The sequence below is a fragment of the Podarcis muralis genome, chromosome 1, assembly GCF_964188315.1.
Source record: "Podarcis muralis chromosome 1, rPodMur119.hap1.1, whole genome shotgun sequence".
NCBI lineage: Eukaryota > Metazoa > Chordata > Lepidosauria > Squamata > Lacertidae > Podarcis > Podarcis muralis.
In genome coordinates, this window is record NC_135655.1 from 127601599 (window position 1) to 127628775 (window position 27177).

The following is a 27177-nucleotide window of genomic DNA, read 5'->3' on the forward strand; positions in this document are numbered from 1 at the left end:
TGGAGAATCTCAGGTGGGAAAACTTACAGAGCAGGGACAAAGAGAAAGACTCTTCTTTATAAACATTTGTTTCATTGGCTCTGAAATACATCAAGGATTGTCCCGTGTCTGGAGGTACGTGACATACAAATGGTTCATTCTTTAAGACTGAGATAATTCCAGAGTATTCAGAGGAAGCCAAACACATCGATGCAGCAGTCCTTGTATTTTGTGGTGTCTCCATGGTTACTTTCCAAACATCTTGCAATTGCCCTGGGATTGTTTCGAAACAAGGGATGCTTGTGAGGTGAAAACACACAAGGGAAGATAGCGATTGAGGTGCTGGAGTTTTTAAGAGTTTAAGTCTTGCTGGATCAAACTATGGTCCAACTAACCCAGCATTCTGTTTCAAACCAGATGAATTTGGAAGTCAGGCTAATGTGCTTTGGCAAGAGGTAGGGAGGAAGAGCAAAGGGAACCGTGACTTTCTAAGATGTTTTCAAAATGCACTTCTACATTTTGGCTTTGGAGAAATCTTAACATTCTATATTGCATTGCATCGCAATCCCCCCATTTCATGACTTGTTAGGACATTCATATGGTATGTGGTTATTTTGTAAGCCGCTTACGTACTATCTTGGTTTTGAGTGGTATATAAATCTATGAAGGAAAATAAAAGAAGGGAGAATGCTCACAAGCAAAGAATGAAGATGTAGCTGTCATGGTTAAAAGGTAAAGGTAAAGGGACCCCTGACCATTAGGTCCAGTCGTGGCCGACTCTGGGGTTGCGGCGCTCATCTCGCTTTATTGGCCGAGGGAGCCGGCGTACAGTTCATGTGGCCAGCATGACTAAGCTGCTTCTGGCGAACCAGAGCAGCGTACGGAAACACTGTTAACCTTCCCGCCAGAGTGGTACCTATTTATCTACTTGCACTTTTACGTGCTTTCGAACTGCTAGGTTGGCAGGAGCAGGCACCGAGCAACGGGAGCTCACCCCGTCACGGGGATTCGAACTACCAACCTTCTGATCGGCAAGTCCTATGCTCTGTGGTTTAACTCACAGCGCCACCCGCTTCCCATAGCTGTCACGGTTAACACCTTTTATATAAGCCTCTCCTTTATGGCACGGAGAGGGAATGTTTGGCTGTTTGGATAATGTGTGAAATTTACCTCTCCCTGTCCCTGAACCCTGGCCAGGTTGGCAGGGGCTGATGGGCTTTGAAATCCACCAATATCTGGTGGATCATGGGTTAATTTAATCTACATTAATCCTTATGACTTAATCTAAGGCTAGTATTCCTTAGAAACATGTTCTACTTAAATCAATGGAAGTATTTGGAAAGTCTATGGACTGAGCTGCCTGCCACTGCCTTGTTTCATGTTGTGATGAAGTTGCTTGCGCCGTTGGAACTGGGGTTAATGGAACTTTCACACACTGTAGTGTTCCAGAAATATTTTTAGTTTTTAACCATTTTCCTCTTCAGCCTCCCTACACAGCCAAATATATTAATCCCCCTACAAATGCTCTGATTGCATCTCAATGAAAGATTGTAACGAACAACAACGATAAAATGCTCAATTTTTAAAGAGAGTTTTTAAAGCGTTCAGCTCCTATAGAAATAATTCACAGGTGTGAAATGATGCAAATATGGCAGAGGGATAAACGGGAAAGAATTCTTCCGACATTCTGGCTTTGGGGTAGCCAAAGAAAAGTTGTAGAGGTGATGAGTGATTTGCCAGAGATTACTGAGGAAACTGAGTTCTCAGCGAGGTGGTTAATCTGCTCTGGGTTATAGAGCTTCGGATGACAATGGGCACATAACTGAATATTCCGTCTTGCAAAAATAAACCCCTGCTCACAGAAAACTAGTATGTCAGGGAGAAAGCTAAGCTTGAACCATTATCCCTGACATCTAGGTTTCTTTGACGGGGACCTTTTTGAAAGAAGCAGGATTCAATCATTCACGGTAGCTCAGAGTCACACCTACCATCTCAGACACAGGTTTGCCACCTCAGTGAAAGCCGAAATGTAGCCATATTAGACTTTACCGATTGGTTGGGTGAGCGTTGCTCCCAGGCGGGAGGAAGGAAGTCAAATGACACCGAGGTTTGGTTCAGAGAAAGAGTTTATTCTCCTCTCCAGATAGCAGAAGGCACTGCGTGAATCAGTTCACAGCAAGCACAAAAGCAAGAGAAATTGCATACAGTATATATATCCTCCAGGCAGCATCTCCCCCCTTCCCCAGGAATCCAGACACGTCAGCTTATACACGTAAGTTGACATCCATGACCATAAACAGATGTTCCTGTTCTGGTACTCTTGACCATAAAAGGATGTTCCTGTTCCTGTATTCCTTTTCTTGGGGTAAGAAGGTCACCAACTCTAAGAGCACTCCTGGCGCTGTTCCCAGGCGTGGGGCTGACAAGGTCTGTGCGTCAGTGTGGTCAGGATGTAAGATAAGACCCAGACGTGCCATCCCTGCTCCACTCGGAACTGACAAGGCCATCCGTCATTACCAGCCTTCATGGACTGATAAGGGAGACGGTTATGTTTGTACAGCTGGGTTCCTGTTATACACAAGCTCAAGTTAATGGTTTTTAGCTAATGCACCCTTCGAGAAGGAGAAACGGGAATTTGGGGGCCCGTTCCAGACTGACTGCACAGTCAGGTTTTAGATTTGGGAAACCCATTCCTTCAAAAGTAGACACAATTGGGTAATCACTTTTGTTGTTTGCATATTTCACCAACGCAGTCCAGATCTCTTAGGGAGGTGCTACACATCAGCTGGACCTCTCCCTGCATGCAAATCCCTGACACAGAAGCCTAAGGAGGCAGGACAATATGACGGGAAATAGCCCTGCATGCTTTTACCTAGCAGCAATGACCAGCAATCAATCCAAGGCTTGCAGGTAACCTTAGCAATAATCAAGCCGTTGAACCCGAAGTCCTAATTGAACTGCTCACAGGGGTCGGCAATTCCAATATTTTGTGGAAACTCTCTAGCAAGACTAGTGTACGAGGGACGCACTAGGTCTGGCAGGTTGGAGCATCAGAATGCGACATGGGGAAACACCAGCTGGGATGCTTTCAGACATGGAGCAAAGTGGTTTTACCTGTTGTAATTCATTCTTCCCTACGAGTCGTCTGAGGATGGTTTAGTAACCTGTGACAGAGAAATTTCCTTACTTTAGCAACTTGCAGTTCTTTAAAGGTAAAGGTAAAGGGACCCCTGACCATTAGGTCCAGTCGTGACCGACTCTGGGGTTGCGGCGCTCATCTCGCTTTATTGGCCGAGGGAGCCGGCGTACAGCTTCCGGGTCATGCAGCCAGCATGACTAAGCCGCTTCTGGCAAACCAGAGCAGCGCATGGAAACGACGTTTACCTTCCCGCCGGAGCGGTACCTATTTATCTACTTGCACTTTGACGTGCTTTCGAACTGCTAGGTTGGCAGGAGCAGGGACCGAGCAACAGGAGCTCACTCCGTGGTGGGGATTTAAACCGCCGACCTTCTGATCAGCAAGTCCTAGGCTCTGTGGTTTAACCCACAGCGCCACCCGCGTCCTCTTTAGCTCCTACCATTCTCTGGCGGTGAAAATGGTACAAGTCCCAATGAGTAATATTAGTAAATTTGTAATAATTGCCTGACCATCCCGTAATGCGCAGGTGCAATATAACTGAAGCATCGTTTCTCCCAAACGTTCTGCTCTGTGATTCTGTGCAGACTAGACCCCACACTTTGTAGGTGAACGTGTCAATATTGTTTGGCCTCTTAACGCTCAATGAAATCCGTCTTGTTTCCTGTGAACCATATGATCGGATCACCTGCCTAGGCAGCTTTTTGTTTTCAAAAGAGCATCTCTTTTTGACCCAGTTCTTCCAAATGTTTTATGTGATTAGTGTTACTCCATTCACACGTAAAACATTTATTGGCTCCTGGGTGCATTTTGGGTAGGGGGAGACTTCTTCCAAGTAGCTCTCTAGGGCAGATTAAAGGAGGGGGAACAATTGAAAAATGTGTGTTCGTGTGGTGGGGGCACTCTTGGAAAACAGATGAGATTTTTCTGAAAGACAGAAGACAAAGCTTGTAAATAATGAAGCGATTATGAATCAAACTGAGGGGGACTTGTTCATCACCTATCACTAAATGATGTATGTGTGTACTGCAGATAAAGGTTTTTTCTTTTCATTTGTTAGGTGTGCTGTTCACTGTGCCAACCAATGTTTGATACCTGGTAGTCCAAACGGCGGACTAAGGAGTGGTGAACTACCAAGGGCTACTCAGTCCAAAAGAATAAGTGCAAAGAGTTTGACAAAAGATAGTTGGCACCTCTTTCCTGAAATGCCTTTCCCTTTTTTTTTCTGATTTAATGCTACAGTGCTAAACCAGCCACAGAGGAAGCCATCTGGATGCTGCCTTATCTCTGAGCAGTTTAATTTAGAACAAGAAGACTGTTCCACAAAGAGGCACTTGAAAACTGCACCTTTTCCTATGTAATTGATTCTCGACTTAACATACCGAAATGAAATTTTCACAAGGGTGTTGCTCTGCTGCAATACAGCTTTGACGGCTATAAATTCACAGCTGAATCCTGGAAAATGGCATCCAATGTTGTCCTTCCTAGTTCTTTATTGTCTTACAAATACTTGGTGGAATTGGATATAACTTTCATGAGAACCAGTAATTAATCTTTTCTAAGACAGGTATAAACAGAACGGTAAAATCTCATTTATTCCAGAATGGTGGAAATACCTTGCACTTAGTGGACTATGCATGTATAATTTATGCAACATGGATAAATCCTAATAATCATTTGCGGATCCAGTGGATACACAATTTGAACTCAGGTGTATCAGCCTGAGCATTCGTTTTCAGGTATTGGATATCTCATGTTTTGACAGCCTACAATTTAGGAGTGGGGAATATTATTTATCCACCATTTCATGTGACAAATAACGACAAAATACAAAAGCATTCTGGAAATATATGCAACATTAGGGAACTCTGCTTGTTACCGTCTCTCCAGAGGAAAAAGATGTGGCTTTCAGTAGGTTTAATGATTGAAATTATAATCCAGGAAGGCTAATGTGCTAATATGAGAGGAGGCTAATGTGCAATATGAGAGGAGTTATTTAGCGGGATGCTATTTCTCTGCATACGTATTTTTACAAAGAGATCATCAGTATTCCAAATGTCATCTATCTTTGTGACAGTAATAGGTATTTCACAATTCTTGTTTTAACTACTCTCAACAGTAGCTACATCAATTTATATTCTAGCCAATTTTATGATTATTTTTTAAGCCTCCACTGTGCAAAGGTTTTCAAACCTTGGGCATGATCTAGCCAAAGTTAAGCATGATGAAGTCCTGTTGATTTTAACGAGAGGGTTACAACTCTGTTAGCTACCCATGGAACGTAACACATTAGAAAAATAAAAATAAATTAAAAGCATTGATCCCCACTCTCCCCAGTGGGGCTTGCTTCTAAGTAAGTATGCATAAGATTACCTTTCGTATAGGAGGGACAGGCTGACTTCAGTCTTGTGTGGTCTACCTTATTAATAGAGCCCTTGTGATCCACTGACATGTTTTAAATTAACAAAGCAAGATTGTGTGCTCAGTTAAGGCAAAATCTATGTTATGTATTCCCAAGAGCACTCTCGTTTCAGAACAAGAAAAGTGCTGTTCTGGATCAGACAAAGGCTGACCAAGTCTAGCAGTCTTTTGCAAGAATCCTAGTCTCCCTTCAGAAATTGGTAAGAAGCCCGGAGGCAGCACCTAGCACATTGGGGCTGGTGAATATATGTTTATTGGAAATAATAGCTGAAGCAATCTTTCCAGTCAAGATTCCAGAGGGGAAGCCGCATTAGTCTGTTGCAAGAACCAATAAATACTGTGAATTTTAACAGATTTATTACGGCACAAGCTTTTTGTGGATTAGAGCCTAGTTCCAGGCAAGACTTGCCACACATTTGGTCCCCAAACATTTATCCTGCAATAAATCTTTTACCCAGCCATAAATTTTGTGGGTTTCCCCTTTTAAAAATAAAAAAGCTCAGTCGGTAGAGCACAAGACTCTTAATCTCAGGGTTGTTGGTTCGAGCCTCATGTTGGGCAAAAGGTTCCTGCACTGCAGGGGGTTGGACTAGATGACCCTCGTGGACCCTCTAAAATTCTATGGTACTATGTACAATTCTCAAATTAGGATGGCTTATAGATGCATTTTTGAAAAACAACAACAGCAAGTAAGTAAACGACCCATTAAACAATAGATTGGGTTCCAGAAGGCTGTGTGCTGGTTCAAGGCCGTGTGCCAAGGGCGAAAAAGAAAAATAGCCTCATTTGCAACACATATGCCCTTTTAAAATGTGGTTCTTTTTTGTGGGGGATGTTATTGGGTTATCGTTCTTATTTTGATTAGGTATATCACAGCTCTATATTTTGATTTTGTTCTGTGAACTGCCTCGAGACATCCGGCTATAGGACGGTATAAAAATTCAATAAATACCGTATTTTTTTGCTCTATAAGACTCACTTTTTCCCTCCTAAAAAGTAAGGAGAAATGTGTGTGTGTCTTATGGAGCGAATGCAGGCTGCGCAGCTATCCCAAAAGCCAGAACAGCAAGAGGGATTGCTGCTTTCACTGCGCAGCGATCCCTCTTGCTGTTCTGGCTTCTGAGATTCAGAATATTTTTTTTCTTGTTTTCCTCCTCCAAAAACTAGGTGCGTCTTGTGGTCTGGTGCGTCTTATAGAGCGAAAAATATGGTAAATTAATGAAAGTGATAATACGGTAAATTAATGAAATAAGGGTGGTTGGTTTTGCTGCCCAACTCCCCAAGGAACTGAGTCCCCTAAGTCCAGAATCTGTCAGAGATGAAGGGATGGAGGCAGGATGCAGTGAAAGCAAGGCAGATCTTTATTTTTCTGTTGCGACAGAGTTCTCTCCCCTCCTAGCAAGGAGGCAAAAGAGACCCCAAACCAAGAAGAAACATCTCTTTCAGGGTTTGCATTTTGGCGTGGAGAAGGAGGACACCCCCTCTACAAACAGTCAGAAATTACATCACACACAAGGTGGGGTTACTGTGGCTCAGGCAGGCCAAGTGTGATATTCCTGAGGATTTTTTTAGCAAGTTTCACATAGTTCTAGACAGAGTTTACACAAAACATTAGCATTATCAAATCAGGCCATCAGGATGACCATCGGACATCCCTCAAAGCAGAACATCTGGATATAGATACAGGAGAGGAATCCCTTCAGAAAGTTCCCTTAATTGCTATCTGCCTACCTGTTCTCAGGCAAGGGGGATTAAGGAGGCAGGGGAAATATTGAGAGTCTTTAGGAGAGCCAAGATGGCATTATTATTATTATTATTAAAAATAATAATAATATACTGCCCTCAGGGTGGTTCACAGAACAAATTCAAAATATAAAACCACAAAATATATAATCAAAATAAAAACAGCAACCCAATAACCATTTTAAAAGGGTATAGGATGTCAATCAAATCAACCAAAGACCTGGTTAAAAAGGAATGTTTTTGCCTGGCCCCTAAAGGTATATAATGAAGGCGCCAGGCGAACTTCCCTGGGGGAGCATTCCACAGATGGTGAGCCACTGCAGAGAAGGCCCTGTTCTCGTGTTGGCACCCTCCGGACCTCTTCAGGAGGCACACGAAGAAGCGCCTCAGATGACGATCTCAGGTTCTGGGTAGGTTCCTATGGAAAGAGTTATTGCCCCTGAGGTATTGCGGTCTGGAGCCATTTAAGGCTTCATAGGTCAAAACTTTTGGATTGCTCTCCTGTGCTATGTTAGGCATGTGGTTTATATACAGTGGTACCTCGGGATGCAAACAGGATCCGCTCCGGAGCCCCACTCGCATCCTGAATGGAACGTAAGACACGACGGAGCATCTGCGCACATGCGAGTCGCGTTTCGCCGCTTCCGCGCATGATGTTATTTTGAGCGTCTGCACATGCACACGCTCCGTTACTTCCGGGTTGCCATGGAGCACAACCCGAAAGCGCTCAACCTGAAGCACATTCAACCCGAGGTATGACTGTACTTAAGGGTAAAGGTAAAGGGACCCCTGACCATTAGGTCCAGTCGAGACCGACTCTGGGGTTGCAGCGCTCATCTTGCTTTATTGGCCGAGGGAGCCGGCGTACAGCTTCCGGGTCATGTGGCCAGCATGACTAAGCCGCTTCTGGCGAACCAGAGCAGCGCACGGAAACGCCGTTTACCTTCCCGCCGGAGCGGTACCTATTTATCTACTTGCACTTTGACGTGCTTTCGAACTGCTAGGTTGGCAGGAGCAGGGACCGAGCAACGGGAGCTCACCCCATCACGGGGATTCGAACCGCCGACCTTCTGATCGGCAAGTCCTAGGCTCTGTGGTTTAACCCACAGCGCCCCCCGCGCCCCCCAACTGTACTTACGTATGTGTATTTGCCTTGTGCAATGATCAACATTTAGTCTCTATTTGAGACCTCAGCGCTTCTGTAACAAAAGAAAATGGAATGTTGTGAAAAAGAGATATGGAGGCTGAACTTTTTTAAAAATTTATTATTATTATTATTATTATTATTATTATTATTATTATTATTATTGGGGGGGGAGGCAGGATGAGCTCCCTCACCCCCACCCAGCAGATGGTGGAATTGTGGCATCCAGTTCACCTCCTCTCCAGCCACCACTATTCCTTTCTCCCCACACAAGGGGATGTGTGGGCATAGGAGACACCCCATCCCATCCCTCACTCCACTCCCCCCAACTCCTTCTCCCCCCAGGCCGCCATGACGCGAGAGGGGGGGGGAGAAGGGGGCGGGGCACACGGGGACACCGGAAGCGGCCCGAACGGCGCGAGACCGCGGAAGGCGGAGTTTGCGTGTGAGGGAAACGGGGAGCATGCGCGCGTGCGCGTGAGCGAGGGAGAGAGAGCGAGAGCGCGCGCGCGAGAGAGAGAGAGAGGGAGGGAGGGGGAGGGGGAGCAGCCGTTGTGGAAGCCCCCGGCGCCTGCGCAGTGGCGTCCGCCGCTGTTGGCCGGTTGCGCCGCGCCTCCGCCGACGCCTGGCCGGTGGGTGTTTCTCTCACGGCGAGGGGAAAGAGCGTGAGGCGCCGCGGCCGGGGGCCGTCGGAGGGCGTCCGTGGCAAGGGTGTGTGTGTGTGTGTGTGGCGGGGGGTGTGTGAGGTGGAGAAGAGAGGGGAGGGGGCGGCTGTCCGTCCCCGCGACTGAGGCGCGGGGTTGAGGGGGGGGGGGAGGCGAGGGAAGAGGGGCGGGACGGAGCGCGCGAGCATGTGAAGATGGCGGAGCTGCAGATGCTGCTGGAGGAGGAGATCCCCGGGGGGCGCCGGGCCCTCTTCGACAGCTACACCAACCTCGAGCGGGTCGCCGAGTACTGCGAGACCAACTACATACAGGTACGGCGTTACGTGTCAGGGCGGGGGGCGCGCCTTTCCCCCAACCGGGTCTGGTCTCCACCCCCACCCCCCCCAAAAAAACACCCCGCCGCCCCTTGCTGAGGGGAAATCTCGGGGCGTCATCCGTTTCGTGCTTCTGGAGGCCTGGGACCGGGAGTGCGGGGGTTGGGCGGTCGTGGGAAAGGGCGACACGCGTGTCGCGGCGGGATGTCCGCGCGAGAGGCCGCCTCGGCATATCTTGGGCGCTGGGAGAGATGCTCAGCCTCGCGTTGTGTGTGGTTTTTTTTAAACAACAGTGGAGCAAGCCCGTGGACATTTTTTTTGGGGGGGGGGGGACCCAGCCAGATGGGCGGGATATGAATATTTTTATTTATTAGATTTCTATCCCGCCCTTCATCAAAAAATCTCGGTGCTGTTCAGAAGAGAAATAATCATAATAATACATGGGGACGGGTTCCCTTTTTTGCCCTCCCGGTGACCCTCCCCTGCTGCTCGCGGCTCCCAGAAGCCGTGGGATCCTTCGGATCGTAGATCTGGAAGGGACCATGAGGGTCATCCAGCCCACCCCCCCAGCCCCCTGCAGCGCAGGAATCCTTTGCCCAACGTGGGGCTCGAACCCACGACCGTGGGATTAAGAGCCTCGAGGAAACGCTTCTCGTTCTGCAGCGTTGTGTGGAGTGATTTGTGCTCATGCTGCGCTTGTTAAGTGTGTGTGTGAATGCGCACACGATTCTTGGCAGATGCTGCTGTGAAATGATTTGAGAACAGACCTTTTCCCCTTACAATGTGACGCTCCTTCTAGATAGGTGGTGGCCAGATGTGCATTCATAAAGGACTGCCTTCTTCCCTCCTCCTCCTCCTCTGCTAAGAATATCACAGTATGCTCAGAATAAGGAGATTTTAGTTGATCTTGTAATTCAGACTCCCAAGCCACCAGACTGCCCAATATTCAGCGGGCAACATTGTTCTGGAGGTGATGATGTTAAGCTGCATCTCCAGGGCTCCTCCTGTGATGTGGTAGTTGAGGTTACTTGCATCTGGGTGGGTTAGCATTTTGGTATTTCTGCTGTGTCTTGGGGAGAAGGAAAAAACCAACCGAGTTTCCTTCTGAATAAACATGCTGCGTGCTGAAATTATACTTGAATATTCAAACAGGCAGTTGGCCTAGCTTAGGTTGCATGTACAGTATTTTAAATTGCATCCTCGCCACGCCAGCCTTTCATGCACACTTGCAGGAGAGAGGTGATGCAGTTAATTCTCATATTATTGCATGGTATGCAGTGTCATTAAAATGTCACATTGATACAATTCAGCAGCTCTCTGCCTGCTGACTGGCATTTTGTCTTTCAAAGATTTTTCAATGGAGCTGCCATGTCAATGACTGCATAGTGAAAAGATGCTGAGGAAAGACAAGGCAAATAAGTAGTAGATCTCCAAAGGCACAGGGATGGGTGTATATGTGTAAGTTCCAAATATAAATAATGGCATAATGATAAATAATGGCATGATGACAGCTTGTCTTCCATGCATTGCTGATTAAAAGGGAAACCGGATATGGCTAACAACTGAATGCAGGTGATTTTGCTTCAAGTGGGCATTGTGAAACTGCATCTGTTGCTTCAGTACATGCCTAGGTTTTATTCACGTACCTATTATCTTATTATTGAAGTCTGCATTGCCTTCCAACTCGTTCTAATGAATCTGGGCTTTATGTAAAGGAATGGTCAAAGAAAAGAAAGGCAAATTTATTTTCTCTCGGCATAGTCAGGTCACTTTACAACAAGTGAATTCTGCAACCTGTTTTTGATTTGAAAAATAACATAGCTTGGGGCATGTAAGAGTTGTGATACCTTGGAATTCGTTTCCTTATAAGTGTATCCATGATGTAAGTATAGCAAGTTCTCGAGGAGAGACCAAGAAACAGTAAAAGACATTTATAGAATGTTTCTCTGTATCTTCTAACGTATTATTTGAAGAACAAGGGAAGGGTGGAGCATTTACAATGCCACAAATGCATTGATTCATTTGCATTATTTGAATGACCAGACCTATTAATTGGGTTATCTCTGTGTGTTCAGAGAGCGTTTGTAGTTGATCTGCCTTGGTGCACGTACCATGGTTTCACCATGGTGTCCTTTATGCGTAATATAGCTAATGGTCTGAACTAAGCAAAAGTTTTTCTTTTATAGCACAGGATGAATGAGATCTTTTTTGCCATGTTGCATCATGGTGGGAACGGGTAGGCTTGCAGGATTTTTTGCTTTTAGTTTTAATAATAACGATGGAAAATATTCTGGCATTTGACCTGGAGATGATTGAATTTCTGATCAGGCTTTGCTGAAATGGTGGTGTGATGTGGCGAGAGCAATTATCATCGCCCCCTGATATCATAGCCTTGGAGAATTTTATTGAGGCTTGCAGAAGGTTAAAGAAGTATTGTTTGCAGAGGAACATAGAGTCTGATATAATGATAGAAATTTTAGCCAACTGTGCATATTAAAGCTTTCTCTCCATATAGTTCTGGTAACAATACTTCTTCAGCTGAGATATTTTTCTGTCAGATTTTTGATACTTAATTGTTATATTACATGATGTAAGGTGGGTAACTAATAAGGACCAGAGTGGAAGATAGATCTTGCTCAGTTCACATGTAATTCTAAGCCAAAACATGGATAAAAGATTGTGATACTCCTGCTACTTCAAGCTAAGCCATGATTTGACTTATGTTGTCCAAACCCAGGGTCATGCTTTGCTTTCTTCAAACCAACCACAAGCTGTAAACAAAGAACAAACCTTGGCTACTGCTTGTGGAGTGAAATAAATCTCAAGCCCAAATTCTGATAACACTCGATTAAGTCCAACCATAGCTTACCTTATAGCAGCACAGCAGCAACAGGACTGAAGAAGGAACAAAGCGGCTGCAATCTCATCTCCATGACTCCACATGCCTGCACATTTGGGCTAACCTATAGTTTGGCTTAGTGTTACATTTGAACTGGGTCATTGTGAAGTTGGAAAATGACTCAGAATCTGCTAGTTTTCAGAATGGCAGTTTCCAGTGGAAAACAAGGTATGGCTGGACCACTGAAAACTAGGTTTTCTCCCAGGAATTACTGGGAAAATGAGAACTTCAAAATCACTTAAAACCCCCACTTTGCAGTCATAGTTTTTGCTGTGATATGGGCCTGATTTTTTAAAGAAAGCAAGACTAAAATAACCTGAATGTGTCTTTAGCCCATGTATATTGTTTTGAGTGCAACTTAACTAAGCAAAAAAGGGAATTTACAGATGGAGAAATTAGATTTCAGTTTAATTGGAACAGATTCCCTCTGTTGTGCAAACTGTTCTCAGATATGTGGCTTAATTCTCTGTGTGTTTACTCTGAAGTAAGGATCACAGTGTTTAGTGGGGGTTACTTTTAGGTAAGTATGCATGGTATTTGTAGCCCGAGTGAGTACTGAAAGGATCTTCAGCACTTGCACCAATTTTTGAAGAGTTAATGTATGTGCTGAAGTGAGCCTGCTGCTTCTAAATGACATTTTATACTCCCACATAAGTATATGCATGCACTGCTTTTTCATTTGCAACATATGCAAGTAGAAACATGGTCTTTTCTGCTCTACTCATGCATATTTTTAAAGGAAAAGGGGGTGATTTATACATGTGTGCACCCTTCATATCTGAAGTGCAATGCATGTATTTTTACAGAACATTATAAAGAAGCAGCCAAACACAGATAGGTGAAGTAGTGAGTGGGATGTGAAGGCAGCTTGTATGAGCCAGCGATTTGCAAAATGCAGATATAAGAAGAGGCCGTAACTACAGAGGATTCTTGCTAAACATATATGGGGTACTAGAATTCTGAAAATGACATTGTGGACAGTACTACACTGAAAAGTAGCAAACTGAACAATGTTTCTCACTTAATATTTTATGATTTCTTGAAAAAATATGTATACACATGCAGGTGTTGAGTGTTCAGTATTGAAGTTAGCGTATCAGAACTTATCCCAGAACCTTACTTTGTAAATGGTTACAGTTCAGAATCTACTTTTTTATGCAGTCATAGGCCATACAGTCATACCTCGGGTTACAGACGCTTTAGGTTGCGTGTTTTCAGGTTGTGCACCGTGCCAAACCCAGAAGTACCGGAATGGGTTACTTTTGGGTTTTGGCGCTCGTGCATGCGCAGAAGCGCCAAATCGCGACCCGCGCTTGCGCAGACATGGTGCTGCGGGTTGCGAACGCTACGGGTTGTGAACGTGCCTCCCGCACGTATCACGTTTGCAACCCGAATGTCCATTGTATTTGGACGTTATTCTAAGTCATAGTTTAGCACAAGTGTTGCTGTCTTTTTTGTGTTTCTAGGTATGTTTGCAATTTTGAAAGAATGCCGGGGACGCCACACTTTTGGTTGCTTCTTTCCCCCATGTATCAGTCAGTTTGCATGTGCATAGAGTTTGGGTAAAAGTCAGATGCAGTAGAATTTAAAATCCTCTTGAATTCTTATTTTCACCATGGAAGCCAATGGAAACAAATGTGATCTGTACTGGGCGGGGGACCTGTGGGGGGGGGGAGCCAATTTCAAGAGGATCTGCTCTATTGGCTCTAGTGGCTTTCAATGTCAATAAGTCTACCGACTGAGTAAAACTTAGTTGGGTGCATTTGCATGTTTCCCTTTTCACTGTACAATCAATCACTCATGACTATCCCTGGATTTTCAGGGGAAAACATTGTGAAGGGCTGTGTATACTCATTCAGCCAACAATATTTATGTATGGCTTACCTTAACCCTACTCACGTTTCCTCATGAGATCTCAAACACAGCTGTTTGTAGGGGTTGGGGAAAAGTAGGTTTCATAAAGCAGGGAGTGTGTGTGTGTGTGTGTGTATTTCCTCTGAGGTAGGTGAACCCTAGGCAGTGGGAGGGTCGAGGATGCTAGTGGGCATGATGTACATTCATACATACAGTTGTACCTTGGAAGAATGGAATCTGTTCCAGAAGTCCATTTGACTTCCAAAATGTTTGGAAACCAAAGCTTCTGATTGGCTGCAGGAAGCCGCGGAAGCTGCACCAGATGTTCGGCTTCCAAAAATCGTTTGAAAACCGGAACACTCACTTCCGGGTTTCGATCGTTTGGGAGCCGATTTGTTTGGGAGCCAAGGCGTTTGAGATCCAAGGTACGACTGTACTTATTTTCTCTCTCCCTCACACATTTCTTTGAAGGGGATAAATGCATTTGAGGACATCCTCTGCAACATAAGATACAAGCAGCTGGGTTATTATCTTCTTACCTAAATAAAGATTTTTATTTTTTAAGCTATGCTGGGAAAGAAGCGCAACTTTTAATCTTCACGATTACCTTCATAGCTGAATGCAAAACAATGTAACTACACTTGCATGTTGGTAATCTGACAAGAGCATAGTGTTGTCCTGAAATAAACAGTGTGATTTTTGTACTCTGCCATTTGGTTATATATAAACTTTGCGTGAGGGAAGGAAAGTCTCAGCACTTTTCCCAATGCCTTTTTTTATTTATTCTCTCTCCTGTATGATGGGTTGGAAGTTTTTACTTTGCCACACAAGTTGAAAAGGAATACAGTATGTTGGTGGGATAACTGATTCTTGGAATGCAACAGGGCTCCACTTGGTATTTGGGAGCTACCGTAGTCCTCCTGAAATACTGGTTTTACTAAGTAAGATCTAATAGTTTTGAATTAATAAGTACCTCTGTTTGTTCATTCCTTGAGGTCAGAGCATGTCACATTACTACTGCACGAGGAAATTGAGTAATCTTGAGAGATTCTCCCAGTTAAGGATGCTTTGGGATGAAATGTCTTCTCCTGCTGGACAAGACTGCTTTTTTCCAGCGCTTTACTGTCTCTGGCCATCTGCAGAGATAGCTGACTCAGTATTACAGAGGGGAACAGGTCTAACCTTGCCTGTGGAATAAATTCCTTTAGGAAAGGAAAAGGATTGCAATCAAGAGCAATAGGGGGGTATATAAGTTCTAAATTTATAAAACAGAATAAATAGCTCAAAGTAGTATTGATGAGACAACTCGGGATGTAACACAGTGATGCTACAGAAACCAAGAGACAACTGTAATATTCACCATCTTTCTTGCACTGAGACAACCAGTGCTCTTTTAATAAAGAAGTGCTGGAACTTACTATGAATGTCTCCCTCTTTCTCTTAGAATGGCAATGGCACCTGCCTGAGAGGTGCTGGAAATCACCTGAGAGGTACCAGAACTGAGTTCCTGTGAGTTCCCCCTGTAAAAAAAGCACTGGAGATGACCAAAGTTATCACAGTGGTTAAGGCTGGGGATTTCCAGGAATTTGGGCTCTCTTTACTGCTGGCAATATTTGAGTTATGATGTCCTTGAGATTTCTATACAGTGGAACCTCGTGTTACATACCGCCCTCATTACGATTGCTTTGGGTTACGAGCTCTGCTAACCCGGAAGTAGATGCTTCCGGTTGCAAACTTTGCCACGGGATTTGAGCGGAAGTCACTCGCTGCTAGCGCAGCAGCAGCATGAGGCGCCATTAGTGAAAGCGCGCCTCATGTTAAGAACAGTTTCGGGTTACAAACGGACCTCTGGAATGAATTAAGTTCGTAACTGGAGGTACCACTGTACTGGAAAGTCTAAAACAGAGATGAGGAACCTGTTGCCCTCCATATGTTGGTGGACTCTAACAATATCTGGAGGGTCACAGGTTCTTTATCCCTGGTCTAAAGTAAGGGTTAGAAGGGATGAGCAGAAAGCTTGATGCTATGCCGCCCTAGAATCTAGACAGAAACCACATCGATAGAAATTCCTTCCCTGCAGACAATTGTGTAACTTCCTCATGTACTTTGTTATATGTGACAAACACATGTGTATTTATTTCTTCTGGGTAGAAGTTGGTGGCAAGCTGTATTTGTTAGTTGCCTACCATACCACATTTGCACCTTGTGAGATTACAAATGTGACTATCTCACACCGGATGAATAATTCACACAGTTCTATAGAAGAGGCTTCCATCGAGGAAATGTCATCTTGTGAGAAACAGCCCTGGAAAAGGGTGGGGAAACATTATCATTAAAGAGATTTAAGGATGCAGGGGGGGGGGGAAATCAGATTGAAATGGATTTAAGACATGTAAACACTTCAAGCATCTAATGCTTTAAGCACATACTGGACAGATTTAAAAGGCATTAGTGGTCTAATTGGGATACTTCAAAACTAATGTTCCTGCTTTTTAAAAACAAACAAACAAACAAACAAACAAACAAACAAACAAACTTGCTAATGTCAAAGATTTGTGTGCAGTAAAAATCAGTGTGCGCACCTAGACTAAACATATTCCAACTGACATATGAAATTGCTGAGTGTGTGAAATACCGTATTTTTCGCTCTATAACACGCACCTGACCATAACACGCACATCGTTTTTAGAGGAGGAAAACAAGGAAAAAATTCTGAATGAAACAGTGGATGTATCATTTTTGTGCTTCATGCTGTGGCCACAGACATGTGATCTGATGGTGAATTTGGGGTAGCTCAATGCAAAGATCCTGAGGATCCATGTGGATCCATGCTTTTTAACCACGTTTTTGCACCATTGCAGCCCCAGGCAACAGTGGGTGTGTGATTTTTGGGGGGCAGGCTGCTATGTGATCTGATGGTGAATTTGGGGTGGCCCAATGCAAAGATCCTGAGGATCCATGTGGATCCATGCTTTTTAACGACATTTTACGTGGGGAGTGAAGGAAAAACACAGAAGGGACAAGAGAGCGGTGTGCAGAGAAGCAGCTGGCTAAGAAAGCAGGAGAGAGATTTTACGGGAGGGAGGAAAGAAAGGCAAAAGTTTCCACAAACCGAAGCCAGCTTTCTCTCTCCTCCTGCATGTTTTCTGGCTGCCTGCGAGGAGCACGGAGAGGAATTAGAAGGAAAGACCTCTGCTTTCCCCTCTGCTTGCCTGGAGGGGAGGGGATTTGCCTGCTCTTTGTTCCGTTTGAGCAAACACAGCAACGAAACAGAGGAGGGTGGGCAGTAAGACCCTGAGGCAGAATGCAGGAAAGCAACCACTTCCTCTTTTCAGGTTTCCCTCTCCGACACAACGCACGGTTGATTTTTGCTGATTTTTGTTCCTGCGCTCCCCTAATCGGCTCCAGGGACCCCCCCCCCCCACATTCGCTCCATAACACGCACAGATATTTCCCCTTCCTTTTTAGGAGAAAAAATCTGCGTGTAATAGAGAGAAAAATACGGTACATACATAGAAAATACCCTGATGTGCAATTTTTTGAGACAGTACTTAGATTAAAATCTTAATTTAAGTACTACAGTTTATTTGTGATGTATTAAATTGATAATATTGGACATCTAGACAGTTGAATCTGTTTTTTATGAATAAACTGAATCAGGGGACTGATTTCATTTTCTTAGGGGATAGACTACATTGGCATTGTCTAAAAAGGCACAAGGGATATGCAGTCTATGGCCCAAGGCTGCTTGACTTGTCAGGATGCCCTTTTCACTGAAGCACACACACACAGACAGGCTTGGTTTAGATAGTACAAATGAAATGTGATTGGCTTTATATAGATGGTAACATTGTGGAGTACATATTTCCTCATTGTTTCTGGCATGAGGAAAGACCAGCACTAGCTGGGAGGCTCAGGAAAGTATCATTACCCTCCGCAGAACTTCCCATGTGCTGTTGTCTGACTCTTTTGGAGGAGTGAGTTTGGAGCCACCTATGAACCACCTAGTCTGGTGGGAAAACCCAGCTTTCTCTGAACTGTGTTTAAGCTAGGCTGCTGAGCCCCTTGGAATACAGCAAGATGAGCATTTTAATTTAATTTAGTTTAGTTTTTGTTGCTTAACTTTGGTTTTGCTTTATGTATTATTTCTTTCTGCTAATGAACTTTGTTGAGTTACTTTTGTTTTATTTGACATTAGTGAAAGGTTTTGCAACATTTTTTTTTCAAATACAGTGGTGCCTCGCAAGACAAAATTAATCCGTTCCGCGAGTCTCTTCGTCTTGCGGTTTTTTCGTCTTGCGAAGCATGGCTATTAGCGGCTTAGCAACTTAACAACTTAGCGGCTTTAAGAAAAAGGAAACAAACTCGCAAGAACTCGCAAGACGTTTTGTCTTGCAAAGCAAGCCCATAGGGAAATTCGTCTTGCGGAACGACTCAAAAAACGGAAAACCCTTTCGTCTAGTGAGTTTTTCGTCTTGCGAGGCATTCGTCTTGCGGGGCACCACTGTATTTTGATAATTAATTGATGGTTGGGAGATACTTTGAGCATAGGAAGAGTCTGCTGGGCCTAGCATCCTGTTCTCACAGTTGCCAGCCCAATGGCAATGGGAAGGCCAAAAGCAAACCCTGAGTGCAACACCACTCTACCCAATTGTGATTCCCAACAACTGGTATACTGCCCCCAACAGAGGAGGTAGAAAGAACATAGCCATCATGGGTACAAATTCCTGTGGAGAAGTGACATACAGTGGTACCTTGGAAGTTGAATGGAATCTGTTCTGGAAGTCCATTCGACTTCCAAAATGTTCGGAAACTGCAGAAGTTGCATTGGACGTTTGGGTTCCAAAGAACGTTCGCAAACCGGAACACTCACTTCTGAGTTTGTGGTGTTTGGGAGCCAAAACATTCGACTTTCAAGGTGTTCATGAACCAGGGGACGACTGCATATCTGAACTTAAACTAGTAGGCTGCTTTCAAGTACTATACATGAATTGACTTTAAATACTAAGCTTATACTATTGAGGTTGCAGGATAGTTTATACTTATGGTTAGCAACCTATCCTTGAGCAAGACATGAATTTACCCATGAATTTACCAATTAAAGCACAGTTTAGAAGTCAAGAAACAAATATTTCTTCTGCTAATTCTACTAAATTCAATGGTTTCTCAGGAAACATTCCAGTTTCTCAGCCAGTAGTCTATATAAGACTATTGCCTGAACTGTCTCAGGCAGAATGTGCCAAATGCCAGTTTTTGGAAATCACAAATGGATAGAGTGCTGTTGCACTCCGCTCTTGCTTGTGTACAGGATTCTGGACTAGATCAACCACTGGCTTGATACACTAGGCTTTTCCTGTGTTCTTATGTTAGGATAGTAGCTTTGGCAAGAACAGCTAAAATAATCTCTTGCCATGCTCCTTGTGTACATGATGTAATCTCCAATTTAGTAAATTTGATTTATTGGAAGTAATAGATTCTGCACAGAAATTTCCATCATCTGTTAGTCTTTCATCAAGCAAATTGAGTAGGATTTCTGACTTCTAAGTATAGAAGATCATAAACTTTTAAGATAAAATATGAATATATGACAGTGGGATATAAATCCATAATGCTACAAAAATAACTGCAACTTAACCTATGCTCTTGCTTTGCATCCTGATTTTTTACTATTCATTTTTAAATTAACCCAGAATGCTTAGCAGGCTTCTGAATATCAAATTACAGTAAATTTGCCTTTTTGCATTTGAAAATAGAATGAACAGGGTAGGAGTCTATCTCTATTGGTGTTGATATTTATATTTCATATGAATAAATGTATTTAACTGTCTCTTTTGGTTGCTGTTGGAAATGTAACATCTTGGTTCTCAAATTATGCTACTATATAGTTGTTTTGCACAGCTGTTTAATATTGATTTGTGACAATACTATTTTAAAAATAATTGTTCAGATACTAACTTATTATTTGGAGCATCAGTACTCTGAATTCTATTCAGTTGCTTATGTTGTAGGAGTTGTGCCTGCAACACATGTTAATCTCTGTGGCTAATTTCTTTTGGTTTTTAGACAGGAAGTGGCTCACCACTGTGGTGAATATTTAGTTGCAGCCTGTGCCTAGACTAGAGTTAGGTGACAAACTCAAATGTTCTTCAAAAGTCAGTACAGTTCAGCTGAAAATGTAGAGTCTAGCTTCCTTATTGAATATATGTATAAAATAACAGAAAAGTACAGTTAAAATAACAGTACAATACTTAATAAATATTAATACTGTAGATGAAAATTAATTGAGCCTAATTGGCCAAAGATCTAAAACGCTTAAAAAGTAGGTAGTAAGTAGATGAATGGACTTAATTGTCAACACAGCCTGTAAATTAGGTATTAGTGGAAGTTTTGAAGGAGCCAGTATTTGTCTGTTCAGGGGCTAGTTCTCCATAGCAATCTCTTAGTGTTAAATTATTTGGGCCTTTGATACTGCAACAAAAGCATATTGGTATAAATATAAACCATTATGTAGAGCATGGAGAGGCAAACTAAGGCCCGGGGGTTGGATCCTGCCCAATCGCCTTCTAAACCCGGCCCGCGGGTTTTGACATGAGTAGAAACTGCATCTCTGGGTTATTTGTGGGGCCTGCCTGGTGTTTTTACATGAGTAGAATGCGTGCTTTTATTTAAAATGCATCTCTGGGTTATTTGTGGGGCATAGGAATTCGTTCATTTATTTATTTTTCCAAAATATAGTCCAGCCCCCCACAGGGTCTGAGGGAGAGTGGACTAGCCCCCTGTTGAAAAAGTTTGCTGACCCCTGATGTAGAGCTTCACGTTTGGGTTGTCGTAGTCATTGATAGGACATTGAGGGGGAATTGAGCTTCCATTTATCCAGCGCTGCCTTAACATAAGCACTCCAAAACAGGAGTGTAATAAAAATGGTTTCTGTTGTGGTTTGCACAGAAACTTGAAATAAGTGCTGGTGGTTTGCTGATTGCATACTTTGACTTCATTACTATGAGGGATCTTTTAAAACAATGTTAAAGTATATGTGTTTGATGTTTCCTCATTGAATTCTGTCATGGTTAAAGACTTCTCTTTCCCCTAATATGCCGTAATTAAAACTTGTGGTTACATAAAAGTTTTGTCAGACAAGAGTGTTTCCATTAGCTCTGCAAATCTAGCAGTGGGAGAGGAATATTCCAGCAACATTGTAGAATATGTGTGATAGAATTTGTAGACAAGTTGATTTGCTCCTATTAAAATATAGGTGCTCCTATTAAAATATAGGTGCTGCGTATGGTTTCCCCCTCTCTTTAGGGCGGGGGTTATTGGGTTGTTTTTATTTTGATTATATATTTTGATTTTGTTCTGTGAACTGCCCTGAGACCTCCGGGTATAGGGCGGTATATAAAATCAATTAATAATAATAATAATAATAATAATAAGTTTAAGACACAACACCCTCATGTTTTTCAGTGCCTCTTAACATCTAATATCCCTAGACTATTAAACTGAAAATTACTTTCTTAATTCACACATGTGTTACTTTAGATGATGTAAGTTAGTTGTGTTATTAGAATTTTGAAAAGGAAAGAGTATTAATCTGGAGAGAGTCTTAATTTCCTAGAGCAGACTTGTAAATAGCTAAGTGCTTGGATGCCTGTGGCAAGTGAAATTTGTCTGCATGACGTATGATGAGTTTGAATTTCTTCTAGTCATAAAAAGGCACTAGCTGTCTCTTCTCCTCTCTCTTTCTGGAAGACCATCAGCTCTGAAGAATATCAGACCCTGTTCACCATTGGGGGAGTGGGGGCTTGGACTGTGTATATATGCAGCCTCTGTAGAAGAATTCAAATCCCTGTTGAGTTTGCATTGTACACCTCTCTCCCACTCTCTGTGATGTGCAACTAAGCTGTGGTCGCTGCCTGATTTGTCCCACTTAGGATTGCGTGTTTGTGTCCCATCGTTCAGCCTGGACACTGAGGTCCAGCTCTGAGGGCCTTCTGGCGGTTCCCTCACTGTGAGAGGTGAGGGTACAGGGAACCTGTAAAGAGGGCCTTCTCAGTAGCAGCGCCTGCCCTGCGGAACACCCTCCCATCAGATGTCAAGGAAGTAAACAACTATCTGACTTTTAGAAGATATCTGAAGGCAACCCTGTATTGGGAAATTTTTAATGTCTAATGTTTGGCAATTTCTATGTGCTGTGGCTGGAGCCCAGAGTGGCTGGAGAAACCCAACCAGATGGGTGGGGAATAATAATAATAATAATAATAATAATAATAATAATAATAGTTTCCCCCACCCAGAGATCCTCCATTATAACCTTTGCATTCAGACTCGGACTCTTCCAACTATTGCTTAATAATATTTTTTCAGCAGTCCTGTCCCCATCCCCCTAGACCAGATGGCTGCTTGGGATAAACCATCTACTTGGCTGAGATTACACCTGTCTGCTATCATTGGTTGTATTGTGACCACTGCTCACTTCAAAGAGATTGTGCAGTCATTTTTCCCAGGTCCTGCAAACATGTGGATTCTGCTCTCATTTGAGTCTTATTTTCTCTGCAGAACCTTCTATATTCAATGTTATGCTCTCCATATGTTGTTGGACTATATCTCCCATCAGACCCAGCCAGCATGGTCAGTGATGATGGGATCGGAGTTTATACTCTAAACAATATCTATAGGGCACTATATTGACTTCCCCTGCTGTTCTGTCCTAAGCAGGGTTCCCGCCTGGGGGATGAGGATGTAGCTAGACTAGGGTGTATGCTAAGCACAAATTCCAGGGATCCAGGGTCATGTACTGCTAGTCCCAGGTCAAGTAAGCAAAGGTCTAGCACAGGTCAGGTGCCAGCAAGACAAGGTCATATAAAGGAGGGAGGGATCTAGGGAAGTAAATCTAGGCAAAACAGAGGTTTCAGTTGAAATGCAAGCAAGCTGGGTAGCACCCTAGATAGCTCCACGTGGCACCTAGGCAGGAAGCCAAACAAGGCAAACTTAAATGTTGTTTTAACACCAGCAACTGAGCCTTAAATGGGAATGCACATTCCTCTAAGTAGCTAGCTCCACTCATGATGAGTGGAGCCTCTGTTCTTAAAGGAATGTAGAGGAGGCCGGGGTTCTTTTGTGGCCTCTGAGCTGAAGTTACTGGAATCTGAGGACGGCTATGTGCCTTTTCCAGGCACTAAAGGCTGTGGCATAATGTGACCCTCCTGCGAAGGCATGTATGTCAAAGACTGGTTCTATAGGTGAATCCTTTTCCCAGTCCATCATGTCCTCTGTATCCATGGTCTTTCCCCCCTGAGAATGTGGCCATTGGAGCTGTCAGCAATGCCGACTGCATTAAGAATTTTTGTTTGGAATAAAACAGCATTGCATACTGACTCTCACAGTCCATAGATGGCCTTAAAGTCATTTACCTTATTTATGATTTTTGTTCTTTAGTAGTTGGGGGCACTTCAGTCCCCCCACTTTCAGGTTTTGTTGGATACCCAGGTGTGTTGGCATCAAGGGCAATGAACTAGTTGACCAGGCTGCCAAGATGGCGAGCTGCCTTGCTTTAAATCAGAAAAATGTACCACCAAGAGACTTTATTTGTATTCATTCATCTATTCATTGCATTTGTATCCTTTTTCACCACCTCCCATTTTTAAGTCCAACATGAAAGACTGGTGGCAAGAGCTGTGGGAAGGCCAGACAAACTGTAGGTTCTGAAAGCTGAAACCTGTACTTCATTTGTGGTTAGCCACCTTACTTAAGAGCTGAAGGAAGAAATTTGTCTTGACAGCACCAGGTTTGAGGGCTGCCAGACTGCTCCTCCAAATGCCACCTGGATGGTCCTTAGGCAGCATGGTGGAGGCAAACAGCAGTGGGGGAAGTGGAAGAGAGAGGCATTAGACACCCAGAAGCACAAGGGGAGGGGGGAAGACAGCTCAAAATAGTACTGTAGATTGATTTTTTCAAAATAGCCAAATATGCTTTTAGCATAGTTAAATGCCAAGCTTTTTTGGTAAGACGTTCAGGTCTCTTTCTGGATCTCTCTTGAGCGTTCTAGCCTTTACCTGGAAAACAGAGAGAGCCAGGCAGGGCAACTGTTGCATGTAGCTTTCCATGCCTTCTCAGGCCTAAAAGGGTAAGGGCTTAGGCACTATGAAGTGCCTTGACGGTTCAGCTGCACTCACTTCATTCTTGTGAAAGATGCAAAGGGAAGAAGAGAAGGAGGAGGGGTTGCAACTTAGGCAAGTGGGATGGGTGATGGGTGAGCATTGCCTCAAATCTTATTTGCAACGCTGCAGATACACTCTGATGCTAACATACCATGGCATTTCATGGGTTTTCAGCTGGGGCACTTTTGTCTAGTGTCACAAATAGAGTGGTGGTGCTATTAGTAAAACAAATCCCTATCTAAAGAAAAGGCTTCATTGTGCAGCTATTTCATTGAACTGGAGCTGTCTTTGTTCACACAGAGAAAAACTTGTAAACACAGATTTAAAATACCTCAGTGGAGAATTTAAGAACAAATTGTTTCCAAGCATGGAAGAATGTATTCCCATGTAAAATCGTACTTGTCAGAATTTGACCTGCTTTTATTCTTAAATTCTACGCTAGACAGTTTCTGTTTGTAGTCCTATTAGTAAGAACAGAAAATTCACTTGCTAAAAGTTTCTGTTGGATTGATCCTTGCCCATTTTAAAGTTTAGGACAACTTTTGTACACTCTTGTGTGAGTTGGTGTTTGGCAAATAGTGCAGTTTCTTTAAGGGAAATGAAGGTCAGTTTGCCTGGGGAAAAGTCAAATAGGTTTTTAGGAGCTTTTCAGAAAAAGTGACAGAAGCATGGTAGTGAATAGTTGACTTGAATGAGAATGTAGAAAGTGGAGAAACCCAGAGATCAGGAATGGGGTGGGCAGATGAGTCATGATAATAGGTAGTGATTGAAGGGTCGCAAGAGAATGGCGAGTGTTGAGACAGAAGGGGTTGCAGTATGTGGGGGTTATGTGGAAAAAGCATTGAGCAGCTGGGAAAATTAAGGCGATGTTGCATGCACTAAAAGGTGGCCTAACAGTGATTCTTATAAATAAATTAGAAGTGTTGAAGAAGCCTACATGTAAAGTATATAATAAAATCAAATCCGGCATGACTATCAACTGCTTTTAACCTTTCCTGATGTGTGAACAGTTATTGCCTGTTACTGGTTTCTGCATAAAAGGCAGAACCATTTAGAACCTTTAATTTATTTATTTTAAAAATACTGTGTAAGCTTCAGTCAATCTCGCACGCAGTGAAACTGGGTATTCTATTGCGTGACATTCACATTGCCCACACTTTTCTCTAATTCATTCAGGTTTTTTTAAGGAGTGCTCTGAAATGCTGACTTGTTACGATTGTTCTTAATGGCACCCATTCATGAATGCTTACTTCGTCCAATGCAGCCCCTCTCTCTCTGTAGAACTCTGTTGTGCTATACTGGAGGTGAAGCTCTGTTTTGAAGTGGGATGAATTGATGTTACTTTGCCACAAAACCAGAGGTATAGGGCAGTTTCCCTATAGGGTTGTAGTCTCTGATCTTCAGTGGTAGTGTGGCAGATTTCACCCTTATAATCACCACTACAGGCCTAAAGTGAAAATGACATATAACTGTGAGGTGTGGAGTCTCTGTTACACATTAAATTTATTGCAGATGAGTGAATTGTGGGTGAACTACTCTTAGCCCCAACCTCTGCTAAACGTTCCAGACCCGGTGTCTAGGCTCTGACAGATGTACAAGTTAGGAGGCTGAGCTGCATTGTGCGGTTGTTGTATCTTGGGCGCCAGTGAGTAAGATTTTCCTGCCTTTCCTCTGATCCTCGAAGGAGGGGAGAAATTTCTTCAAACTGTCAACATGGCTCAGAGAGCTTACAAGGCCACAGACATGGCACTTCATTTATGAGGGCATGGCATTTATTTTTGCTCCCTCTGGTGAGCCCATGTTTAAATGTTATATATCTTGGTACGGAGAAACTTTCATTTTGAGAGTGATTCCAAACCAGTTGGCATGGGGCACACATTCTGGTGTTGGAGGAAACAAAATGTAGCAGTGTATCACCACCACTCCTAAGCCAGGGGTCGCCAGTGTTGTGCTTGCAGGCATATATGTGCATGTAAGTCTCTGGTACCCACAGGGTTTCCCAGTGCCCCCCCCCAATTGTGCTGCAACATGAATCCGTGATTGCAGTAGGCAAAACTGGAACAATGCTGCTGCCTGGTTATCTGAGAACGCCCTGGAGTTGGTAATATGAACACTCTTTTTTTTTTTTTGATACAATTTTTATTAATTTTTTTGTTTTACAATTTCAGATAAACATTTTACATCCTTAAGATATCAATGACTTCCCTTCTTCTCTTTCCATGGTTCATTTTGCATATCTTTTATCCCTGAATATTTTACAAAAAACCCCAATACCAATCGGTTTTCCATTATTACATCCATCAAAACTTATTTACACTGTTGAATTTATCTTAATGCTGCCAGCGTTTTCAGCTGTACACAGTTATTTTCCATATACTGCATTCAATAAACATTTTCCAATCTTCTTTAAACATATGTTCTTCTTGTTCTCTTATTCTATATGTTAAGTCTGCAAGTTGTGCATATTCTGTCAACTTAAGTTGCCAACCTTTTTTGGTTGGGACCTTGCTCATTTTCCACTTGGGGGCTAACAAAACATGGGCCACAGTTATTGCATACATAAATCACCTTTTCTGACACCTGGGAATTTCAGTCTGAGTTATCCGCAACAGAAAGGACTCTGTTTTTTTTTGGGGGGGGGGGAAAGTAATTTCAAACATTTTTTTTCAATTCATTATGAATCATTTCCCTATGCTCTTTTACCCTTTTACATGTCCAAGCAAAGTGAACACTATTTGTTGCTTTCGTCACCTTGTTATAGGCATGACCATGTGCTTGTAAGTGCTTGGTCATCTTTGCAATAAAACTTGTTCCATGGTGCTTTATAGCTTCCGGCTTCTGTGGGAACAAGTTGCTTTGCAGCACTGG

At 43.2% G+C, this 27177-nt stretch overlaps 1 protein-coding gene across 15 annotated transcripts in view; it reads left to right on the forward strand.

The window, feature by feature from the left end:
- Positions 1-9229: 9229 nt before the first annotated feature.
- The window catches only part of ABI2 (abl interactor 2), a 50136-nt gene continuing 32188 nt past the window's right edge, over positions 9230-27177 (forward strand). For 7 of the 15 annotated variants that reach the window (XM_028701940.2, XM_077918242.1, XM_028702017.2 and 4 more), the window contains exon 1: positions 9231-9399. In XM_028701940.2, the coding sequence (XP_028557773.2) occupies positions 9283-9399 (117 nt within the window). In that variant the 5' untranslated portion in view covers positions 9231-9282. Of the gene's footprint in view, positions 9400-27177 lie in introns of all 15 variants that reach the window. The other 8 variants (XM_028701989.2, XM_028701998.2, XM_077918253.1 and 5 more) reach the window with 2 other exon arrangements.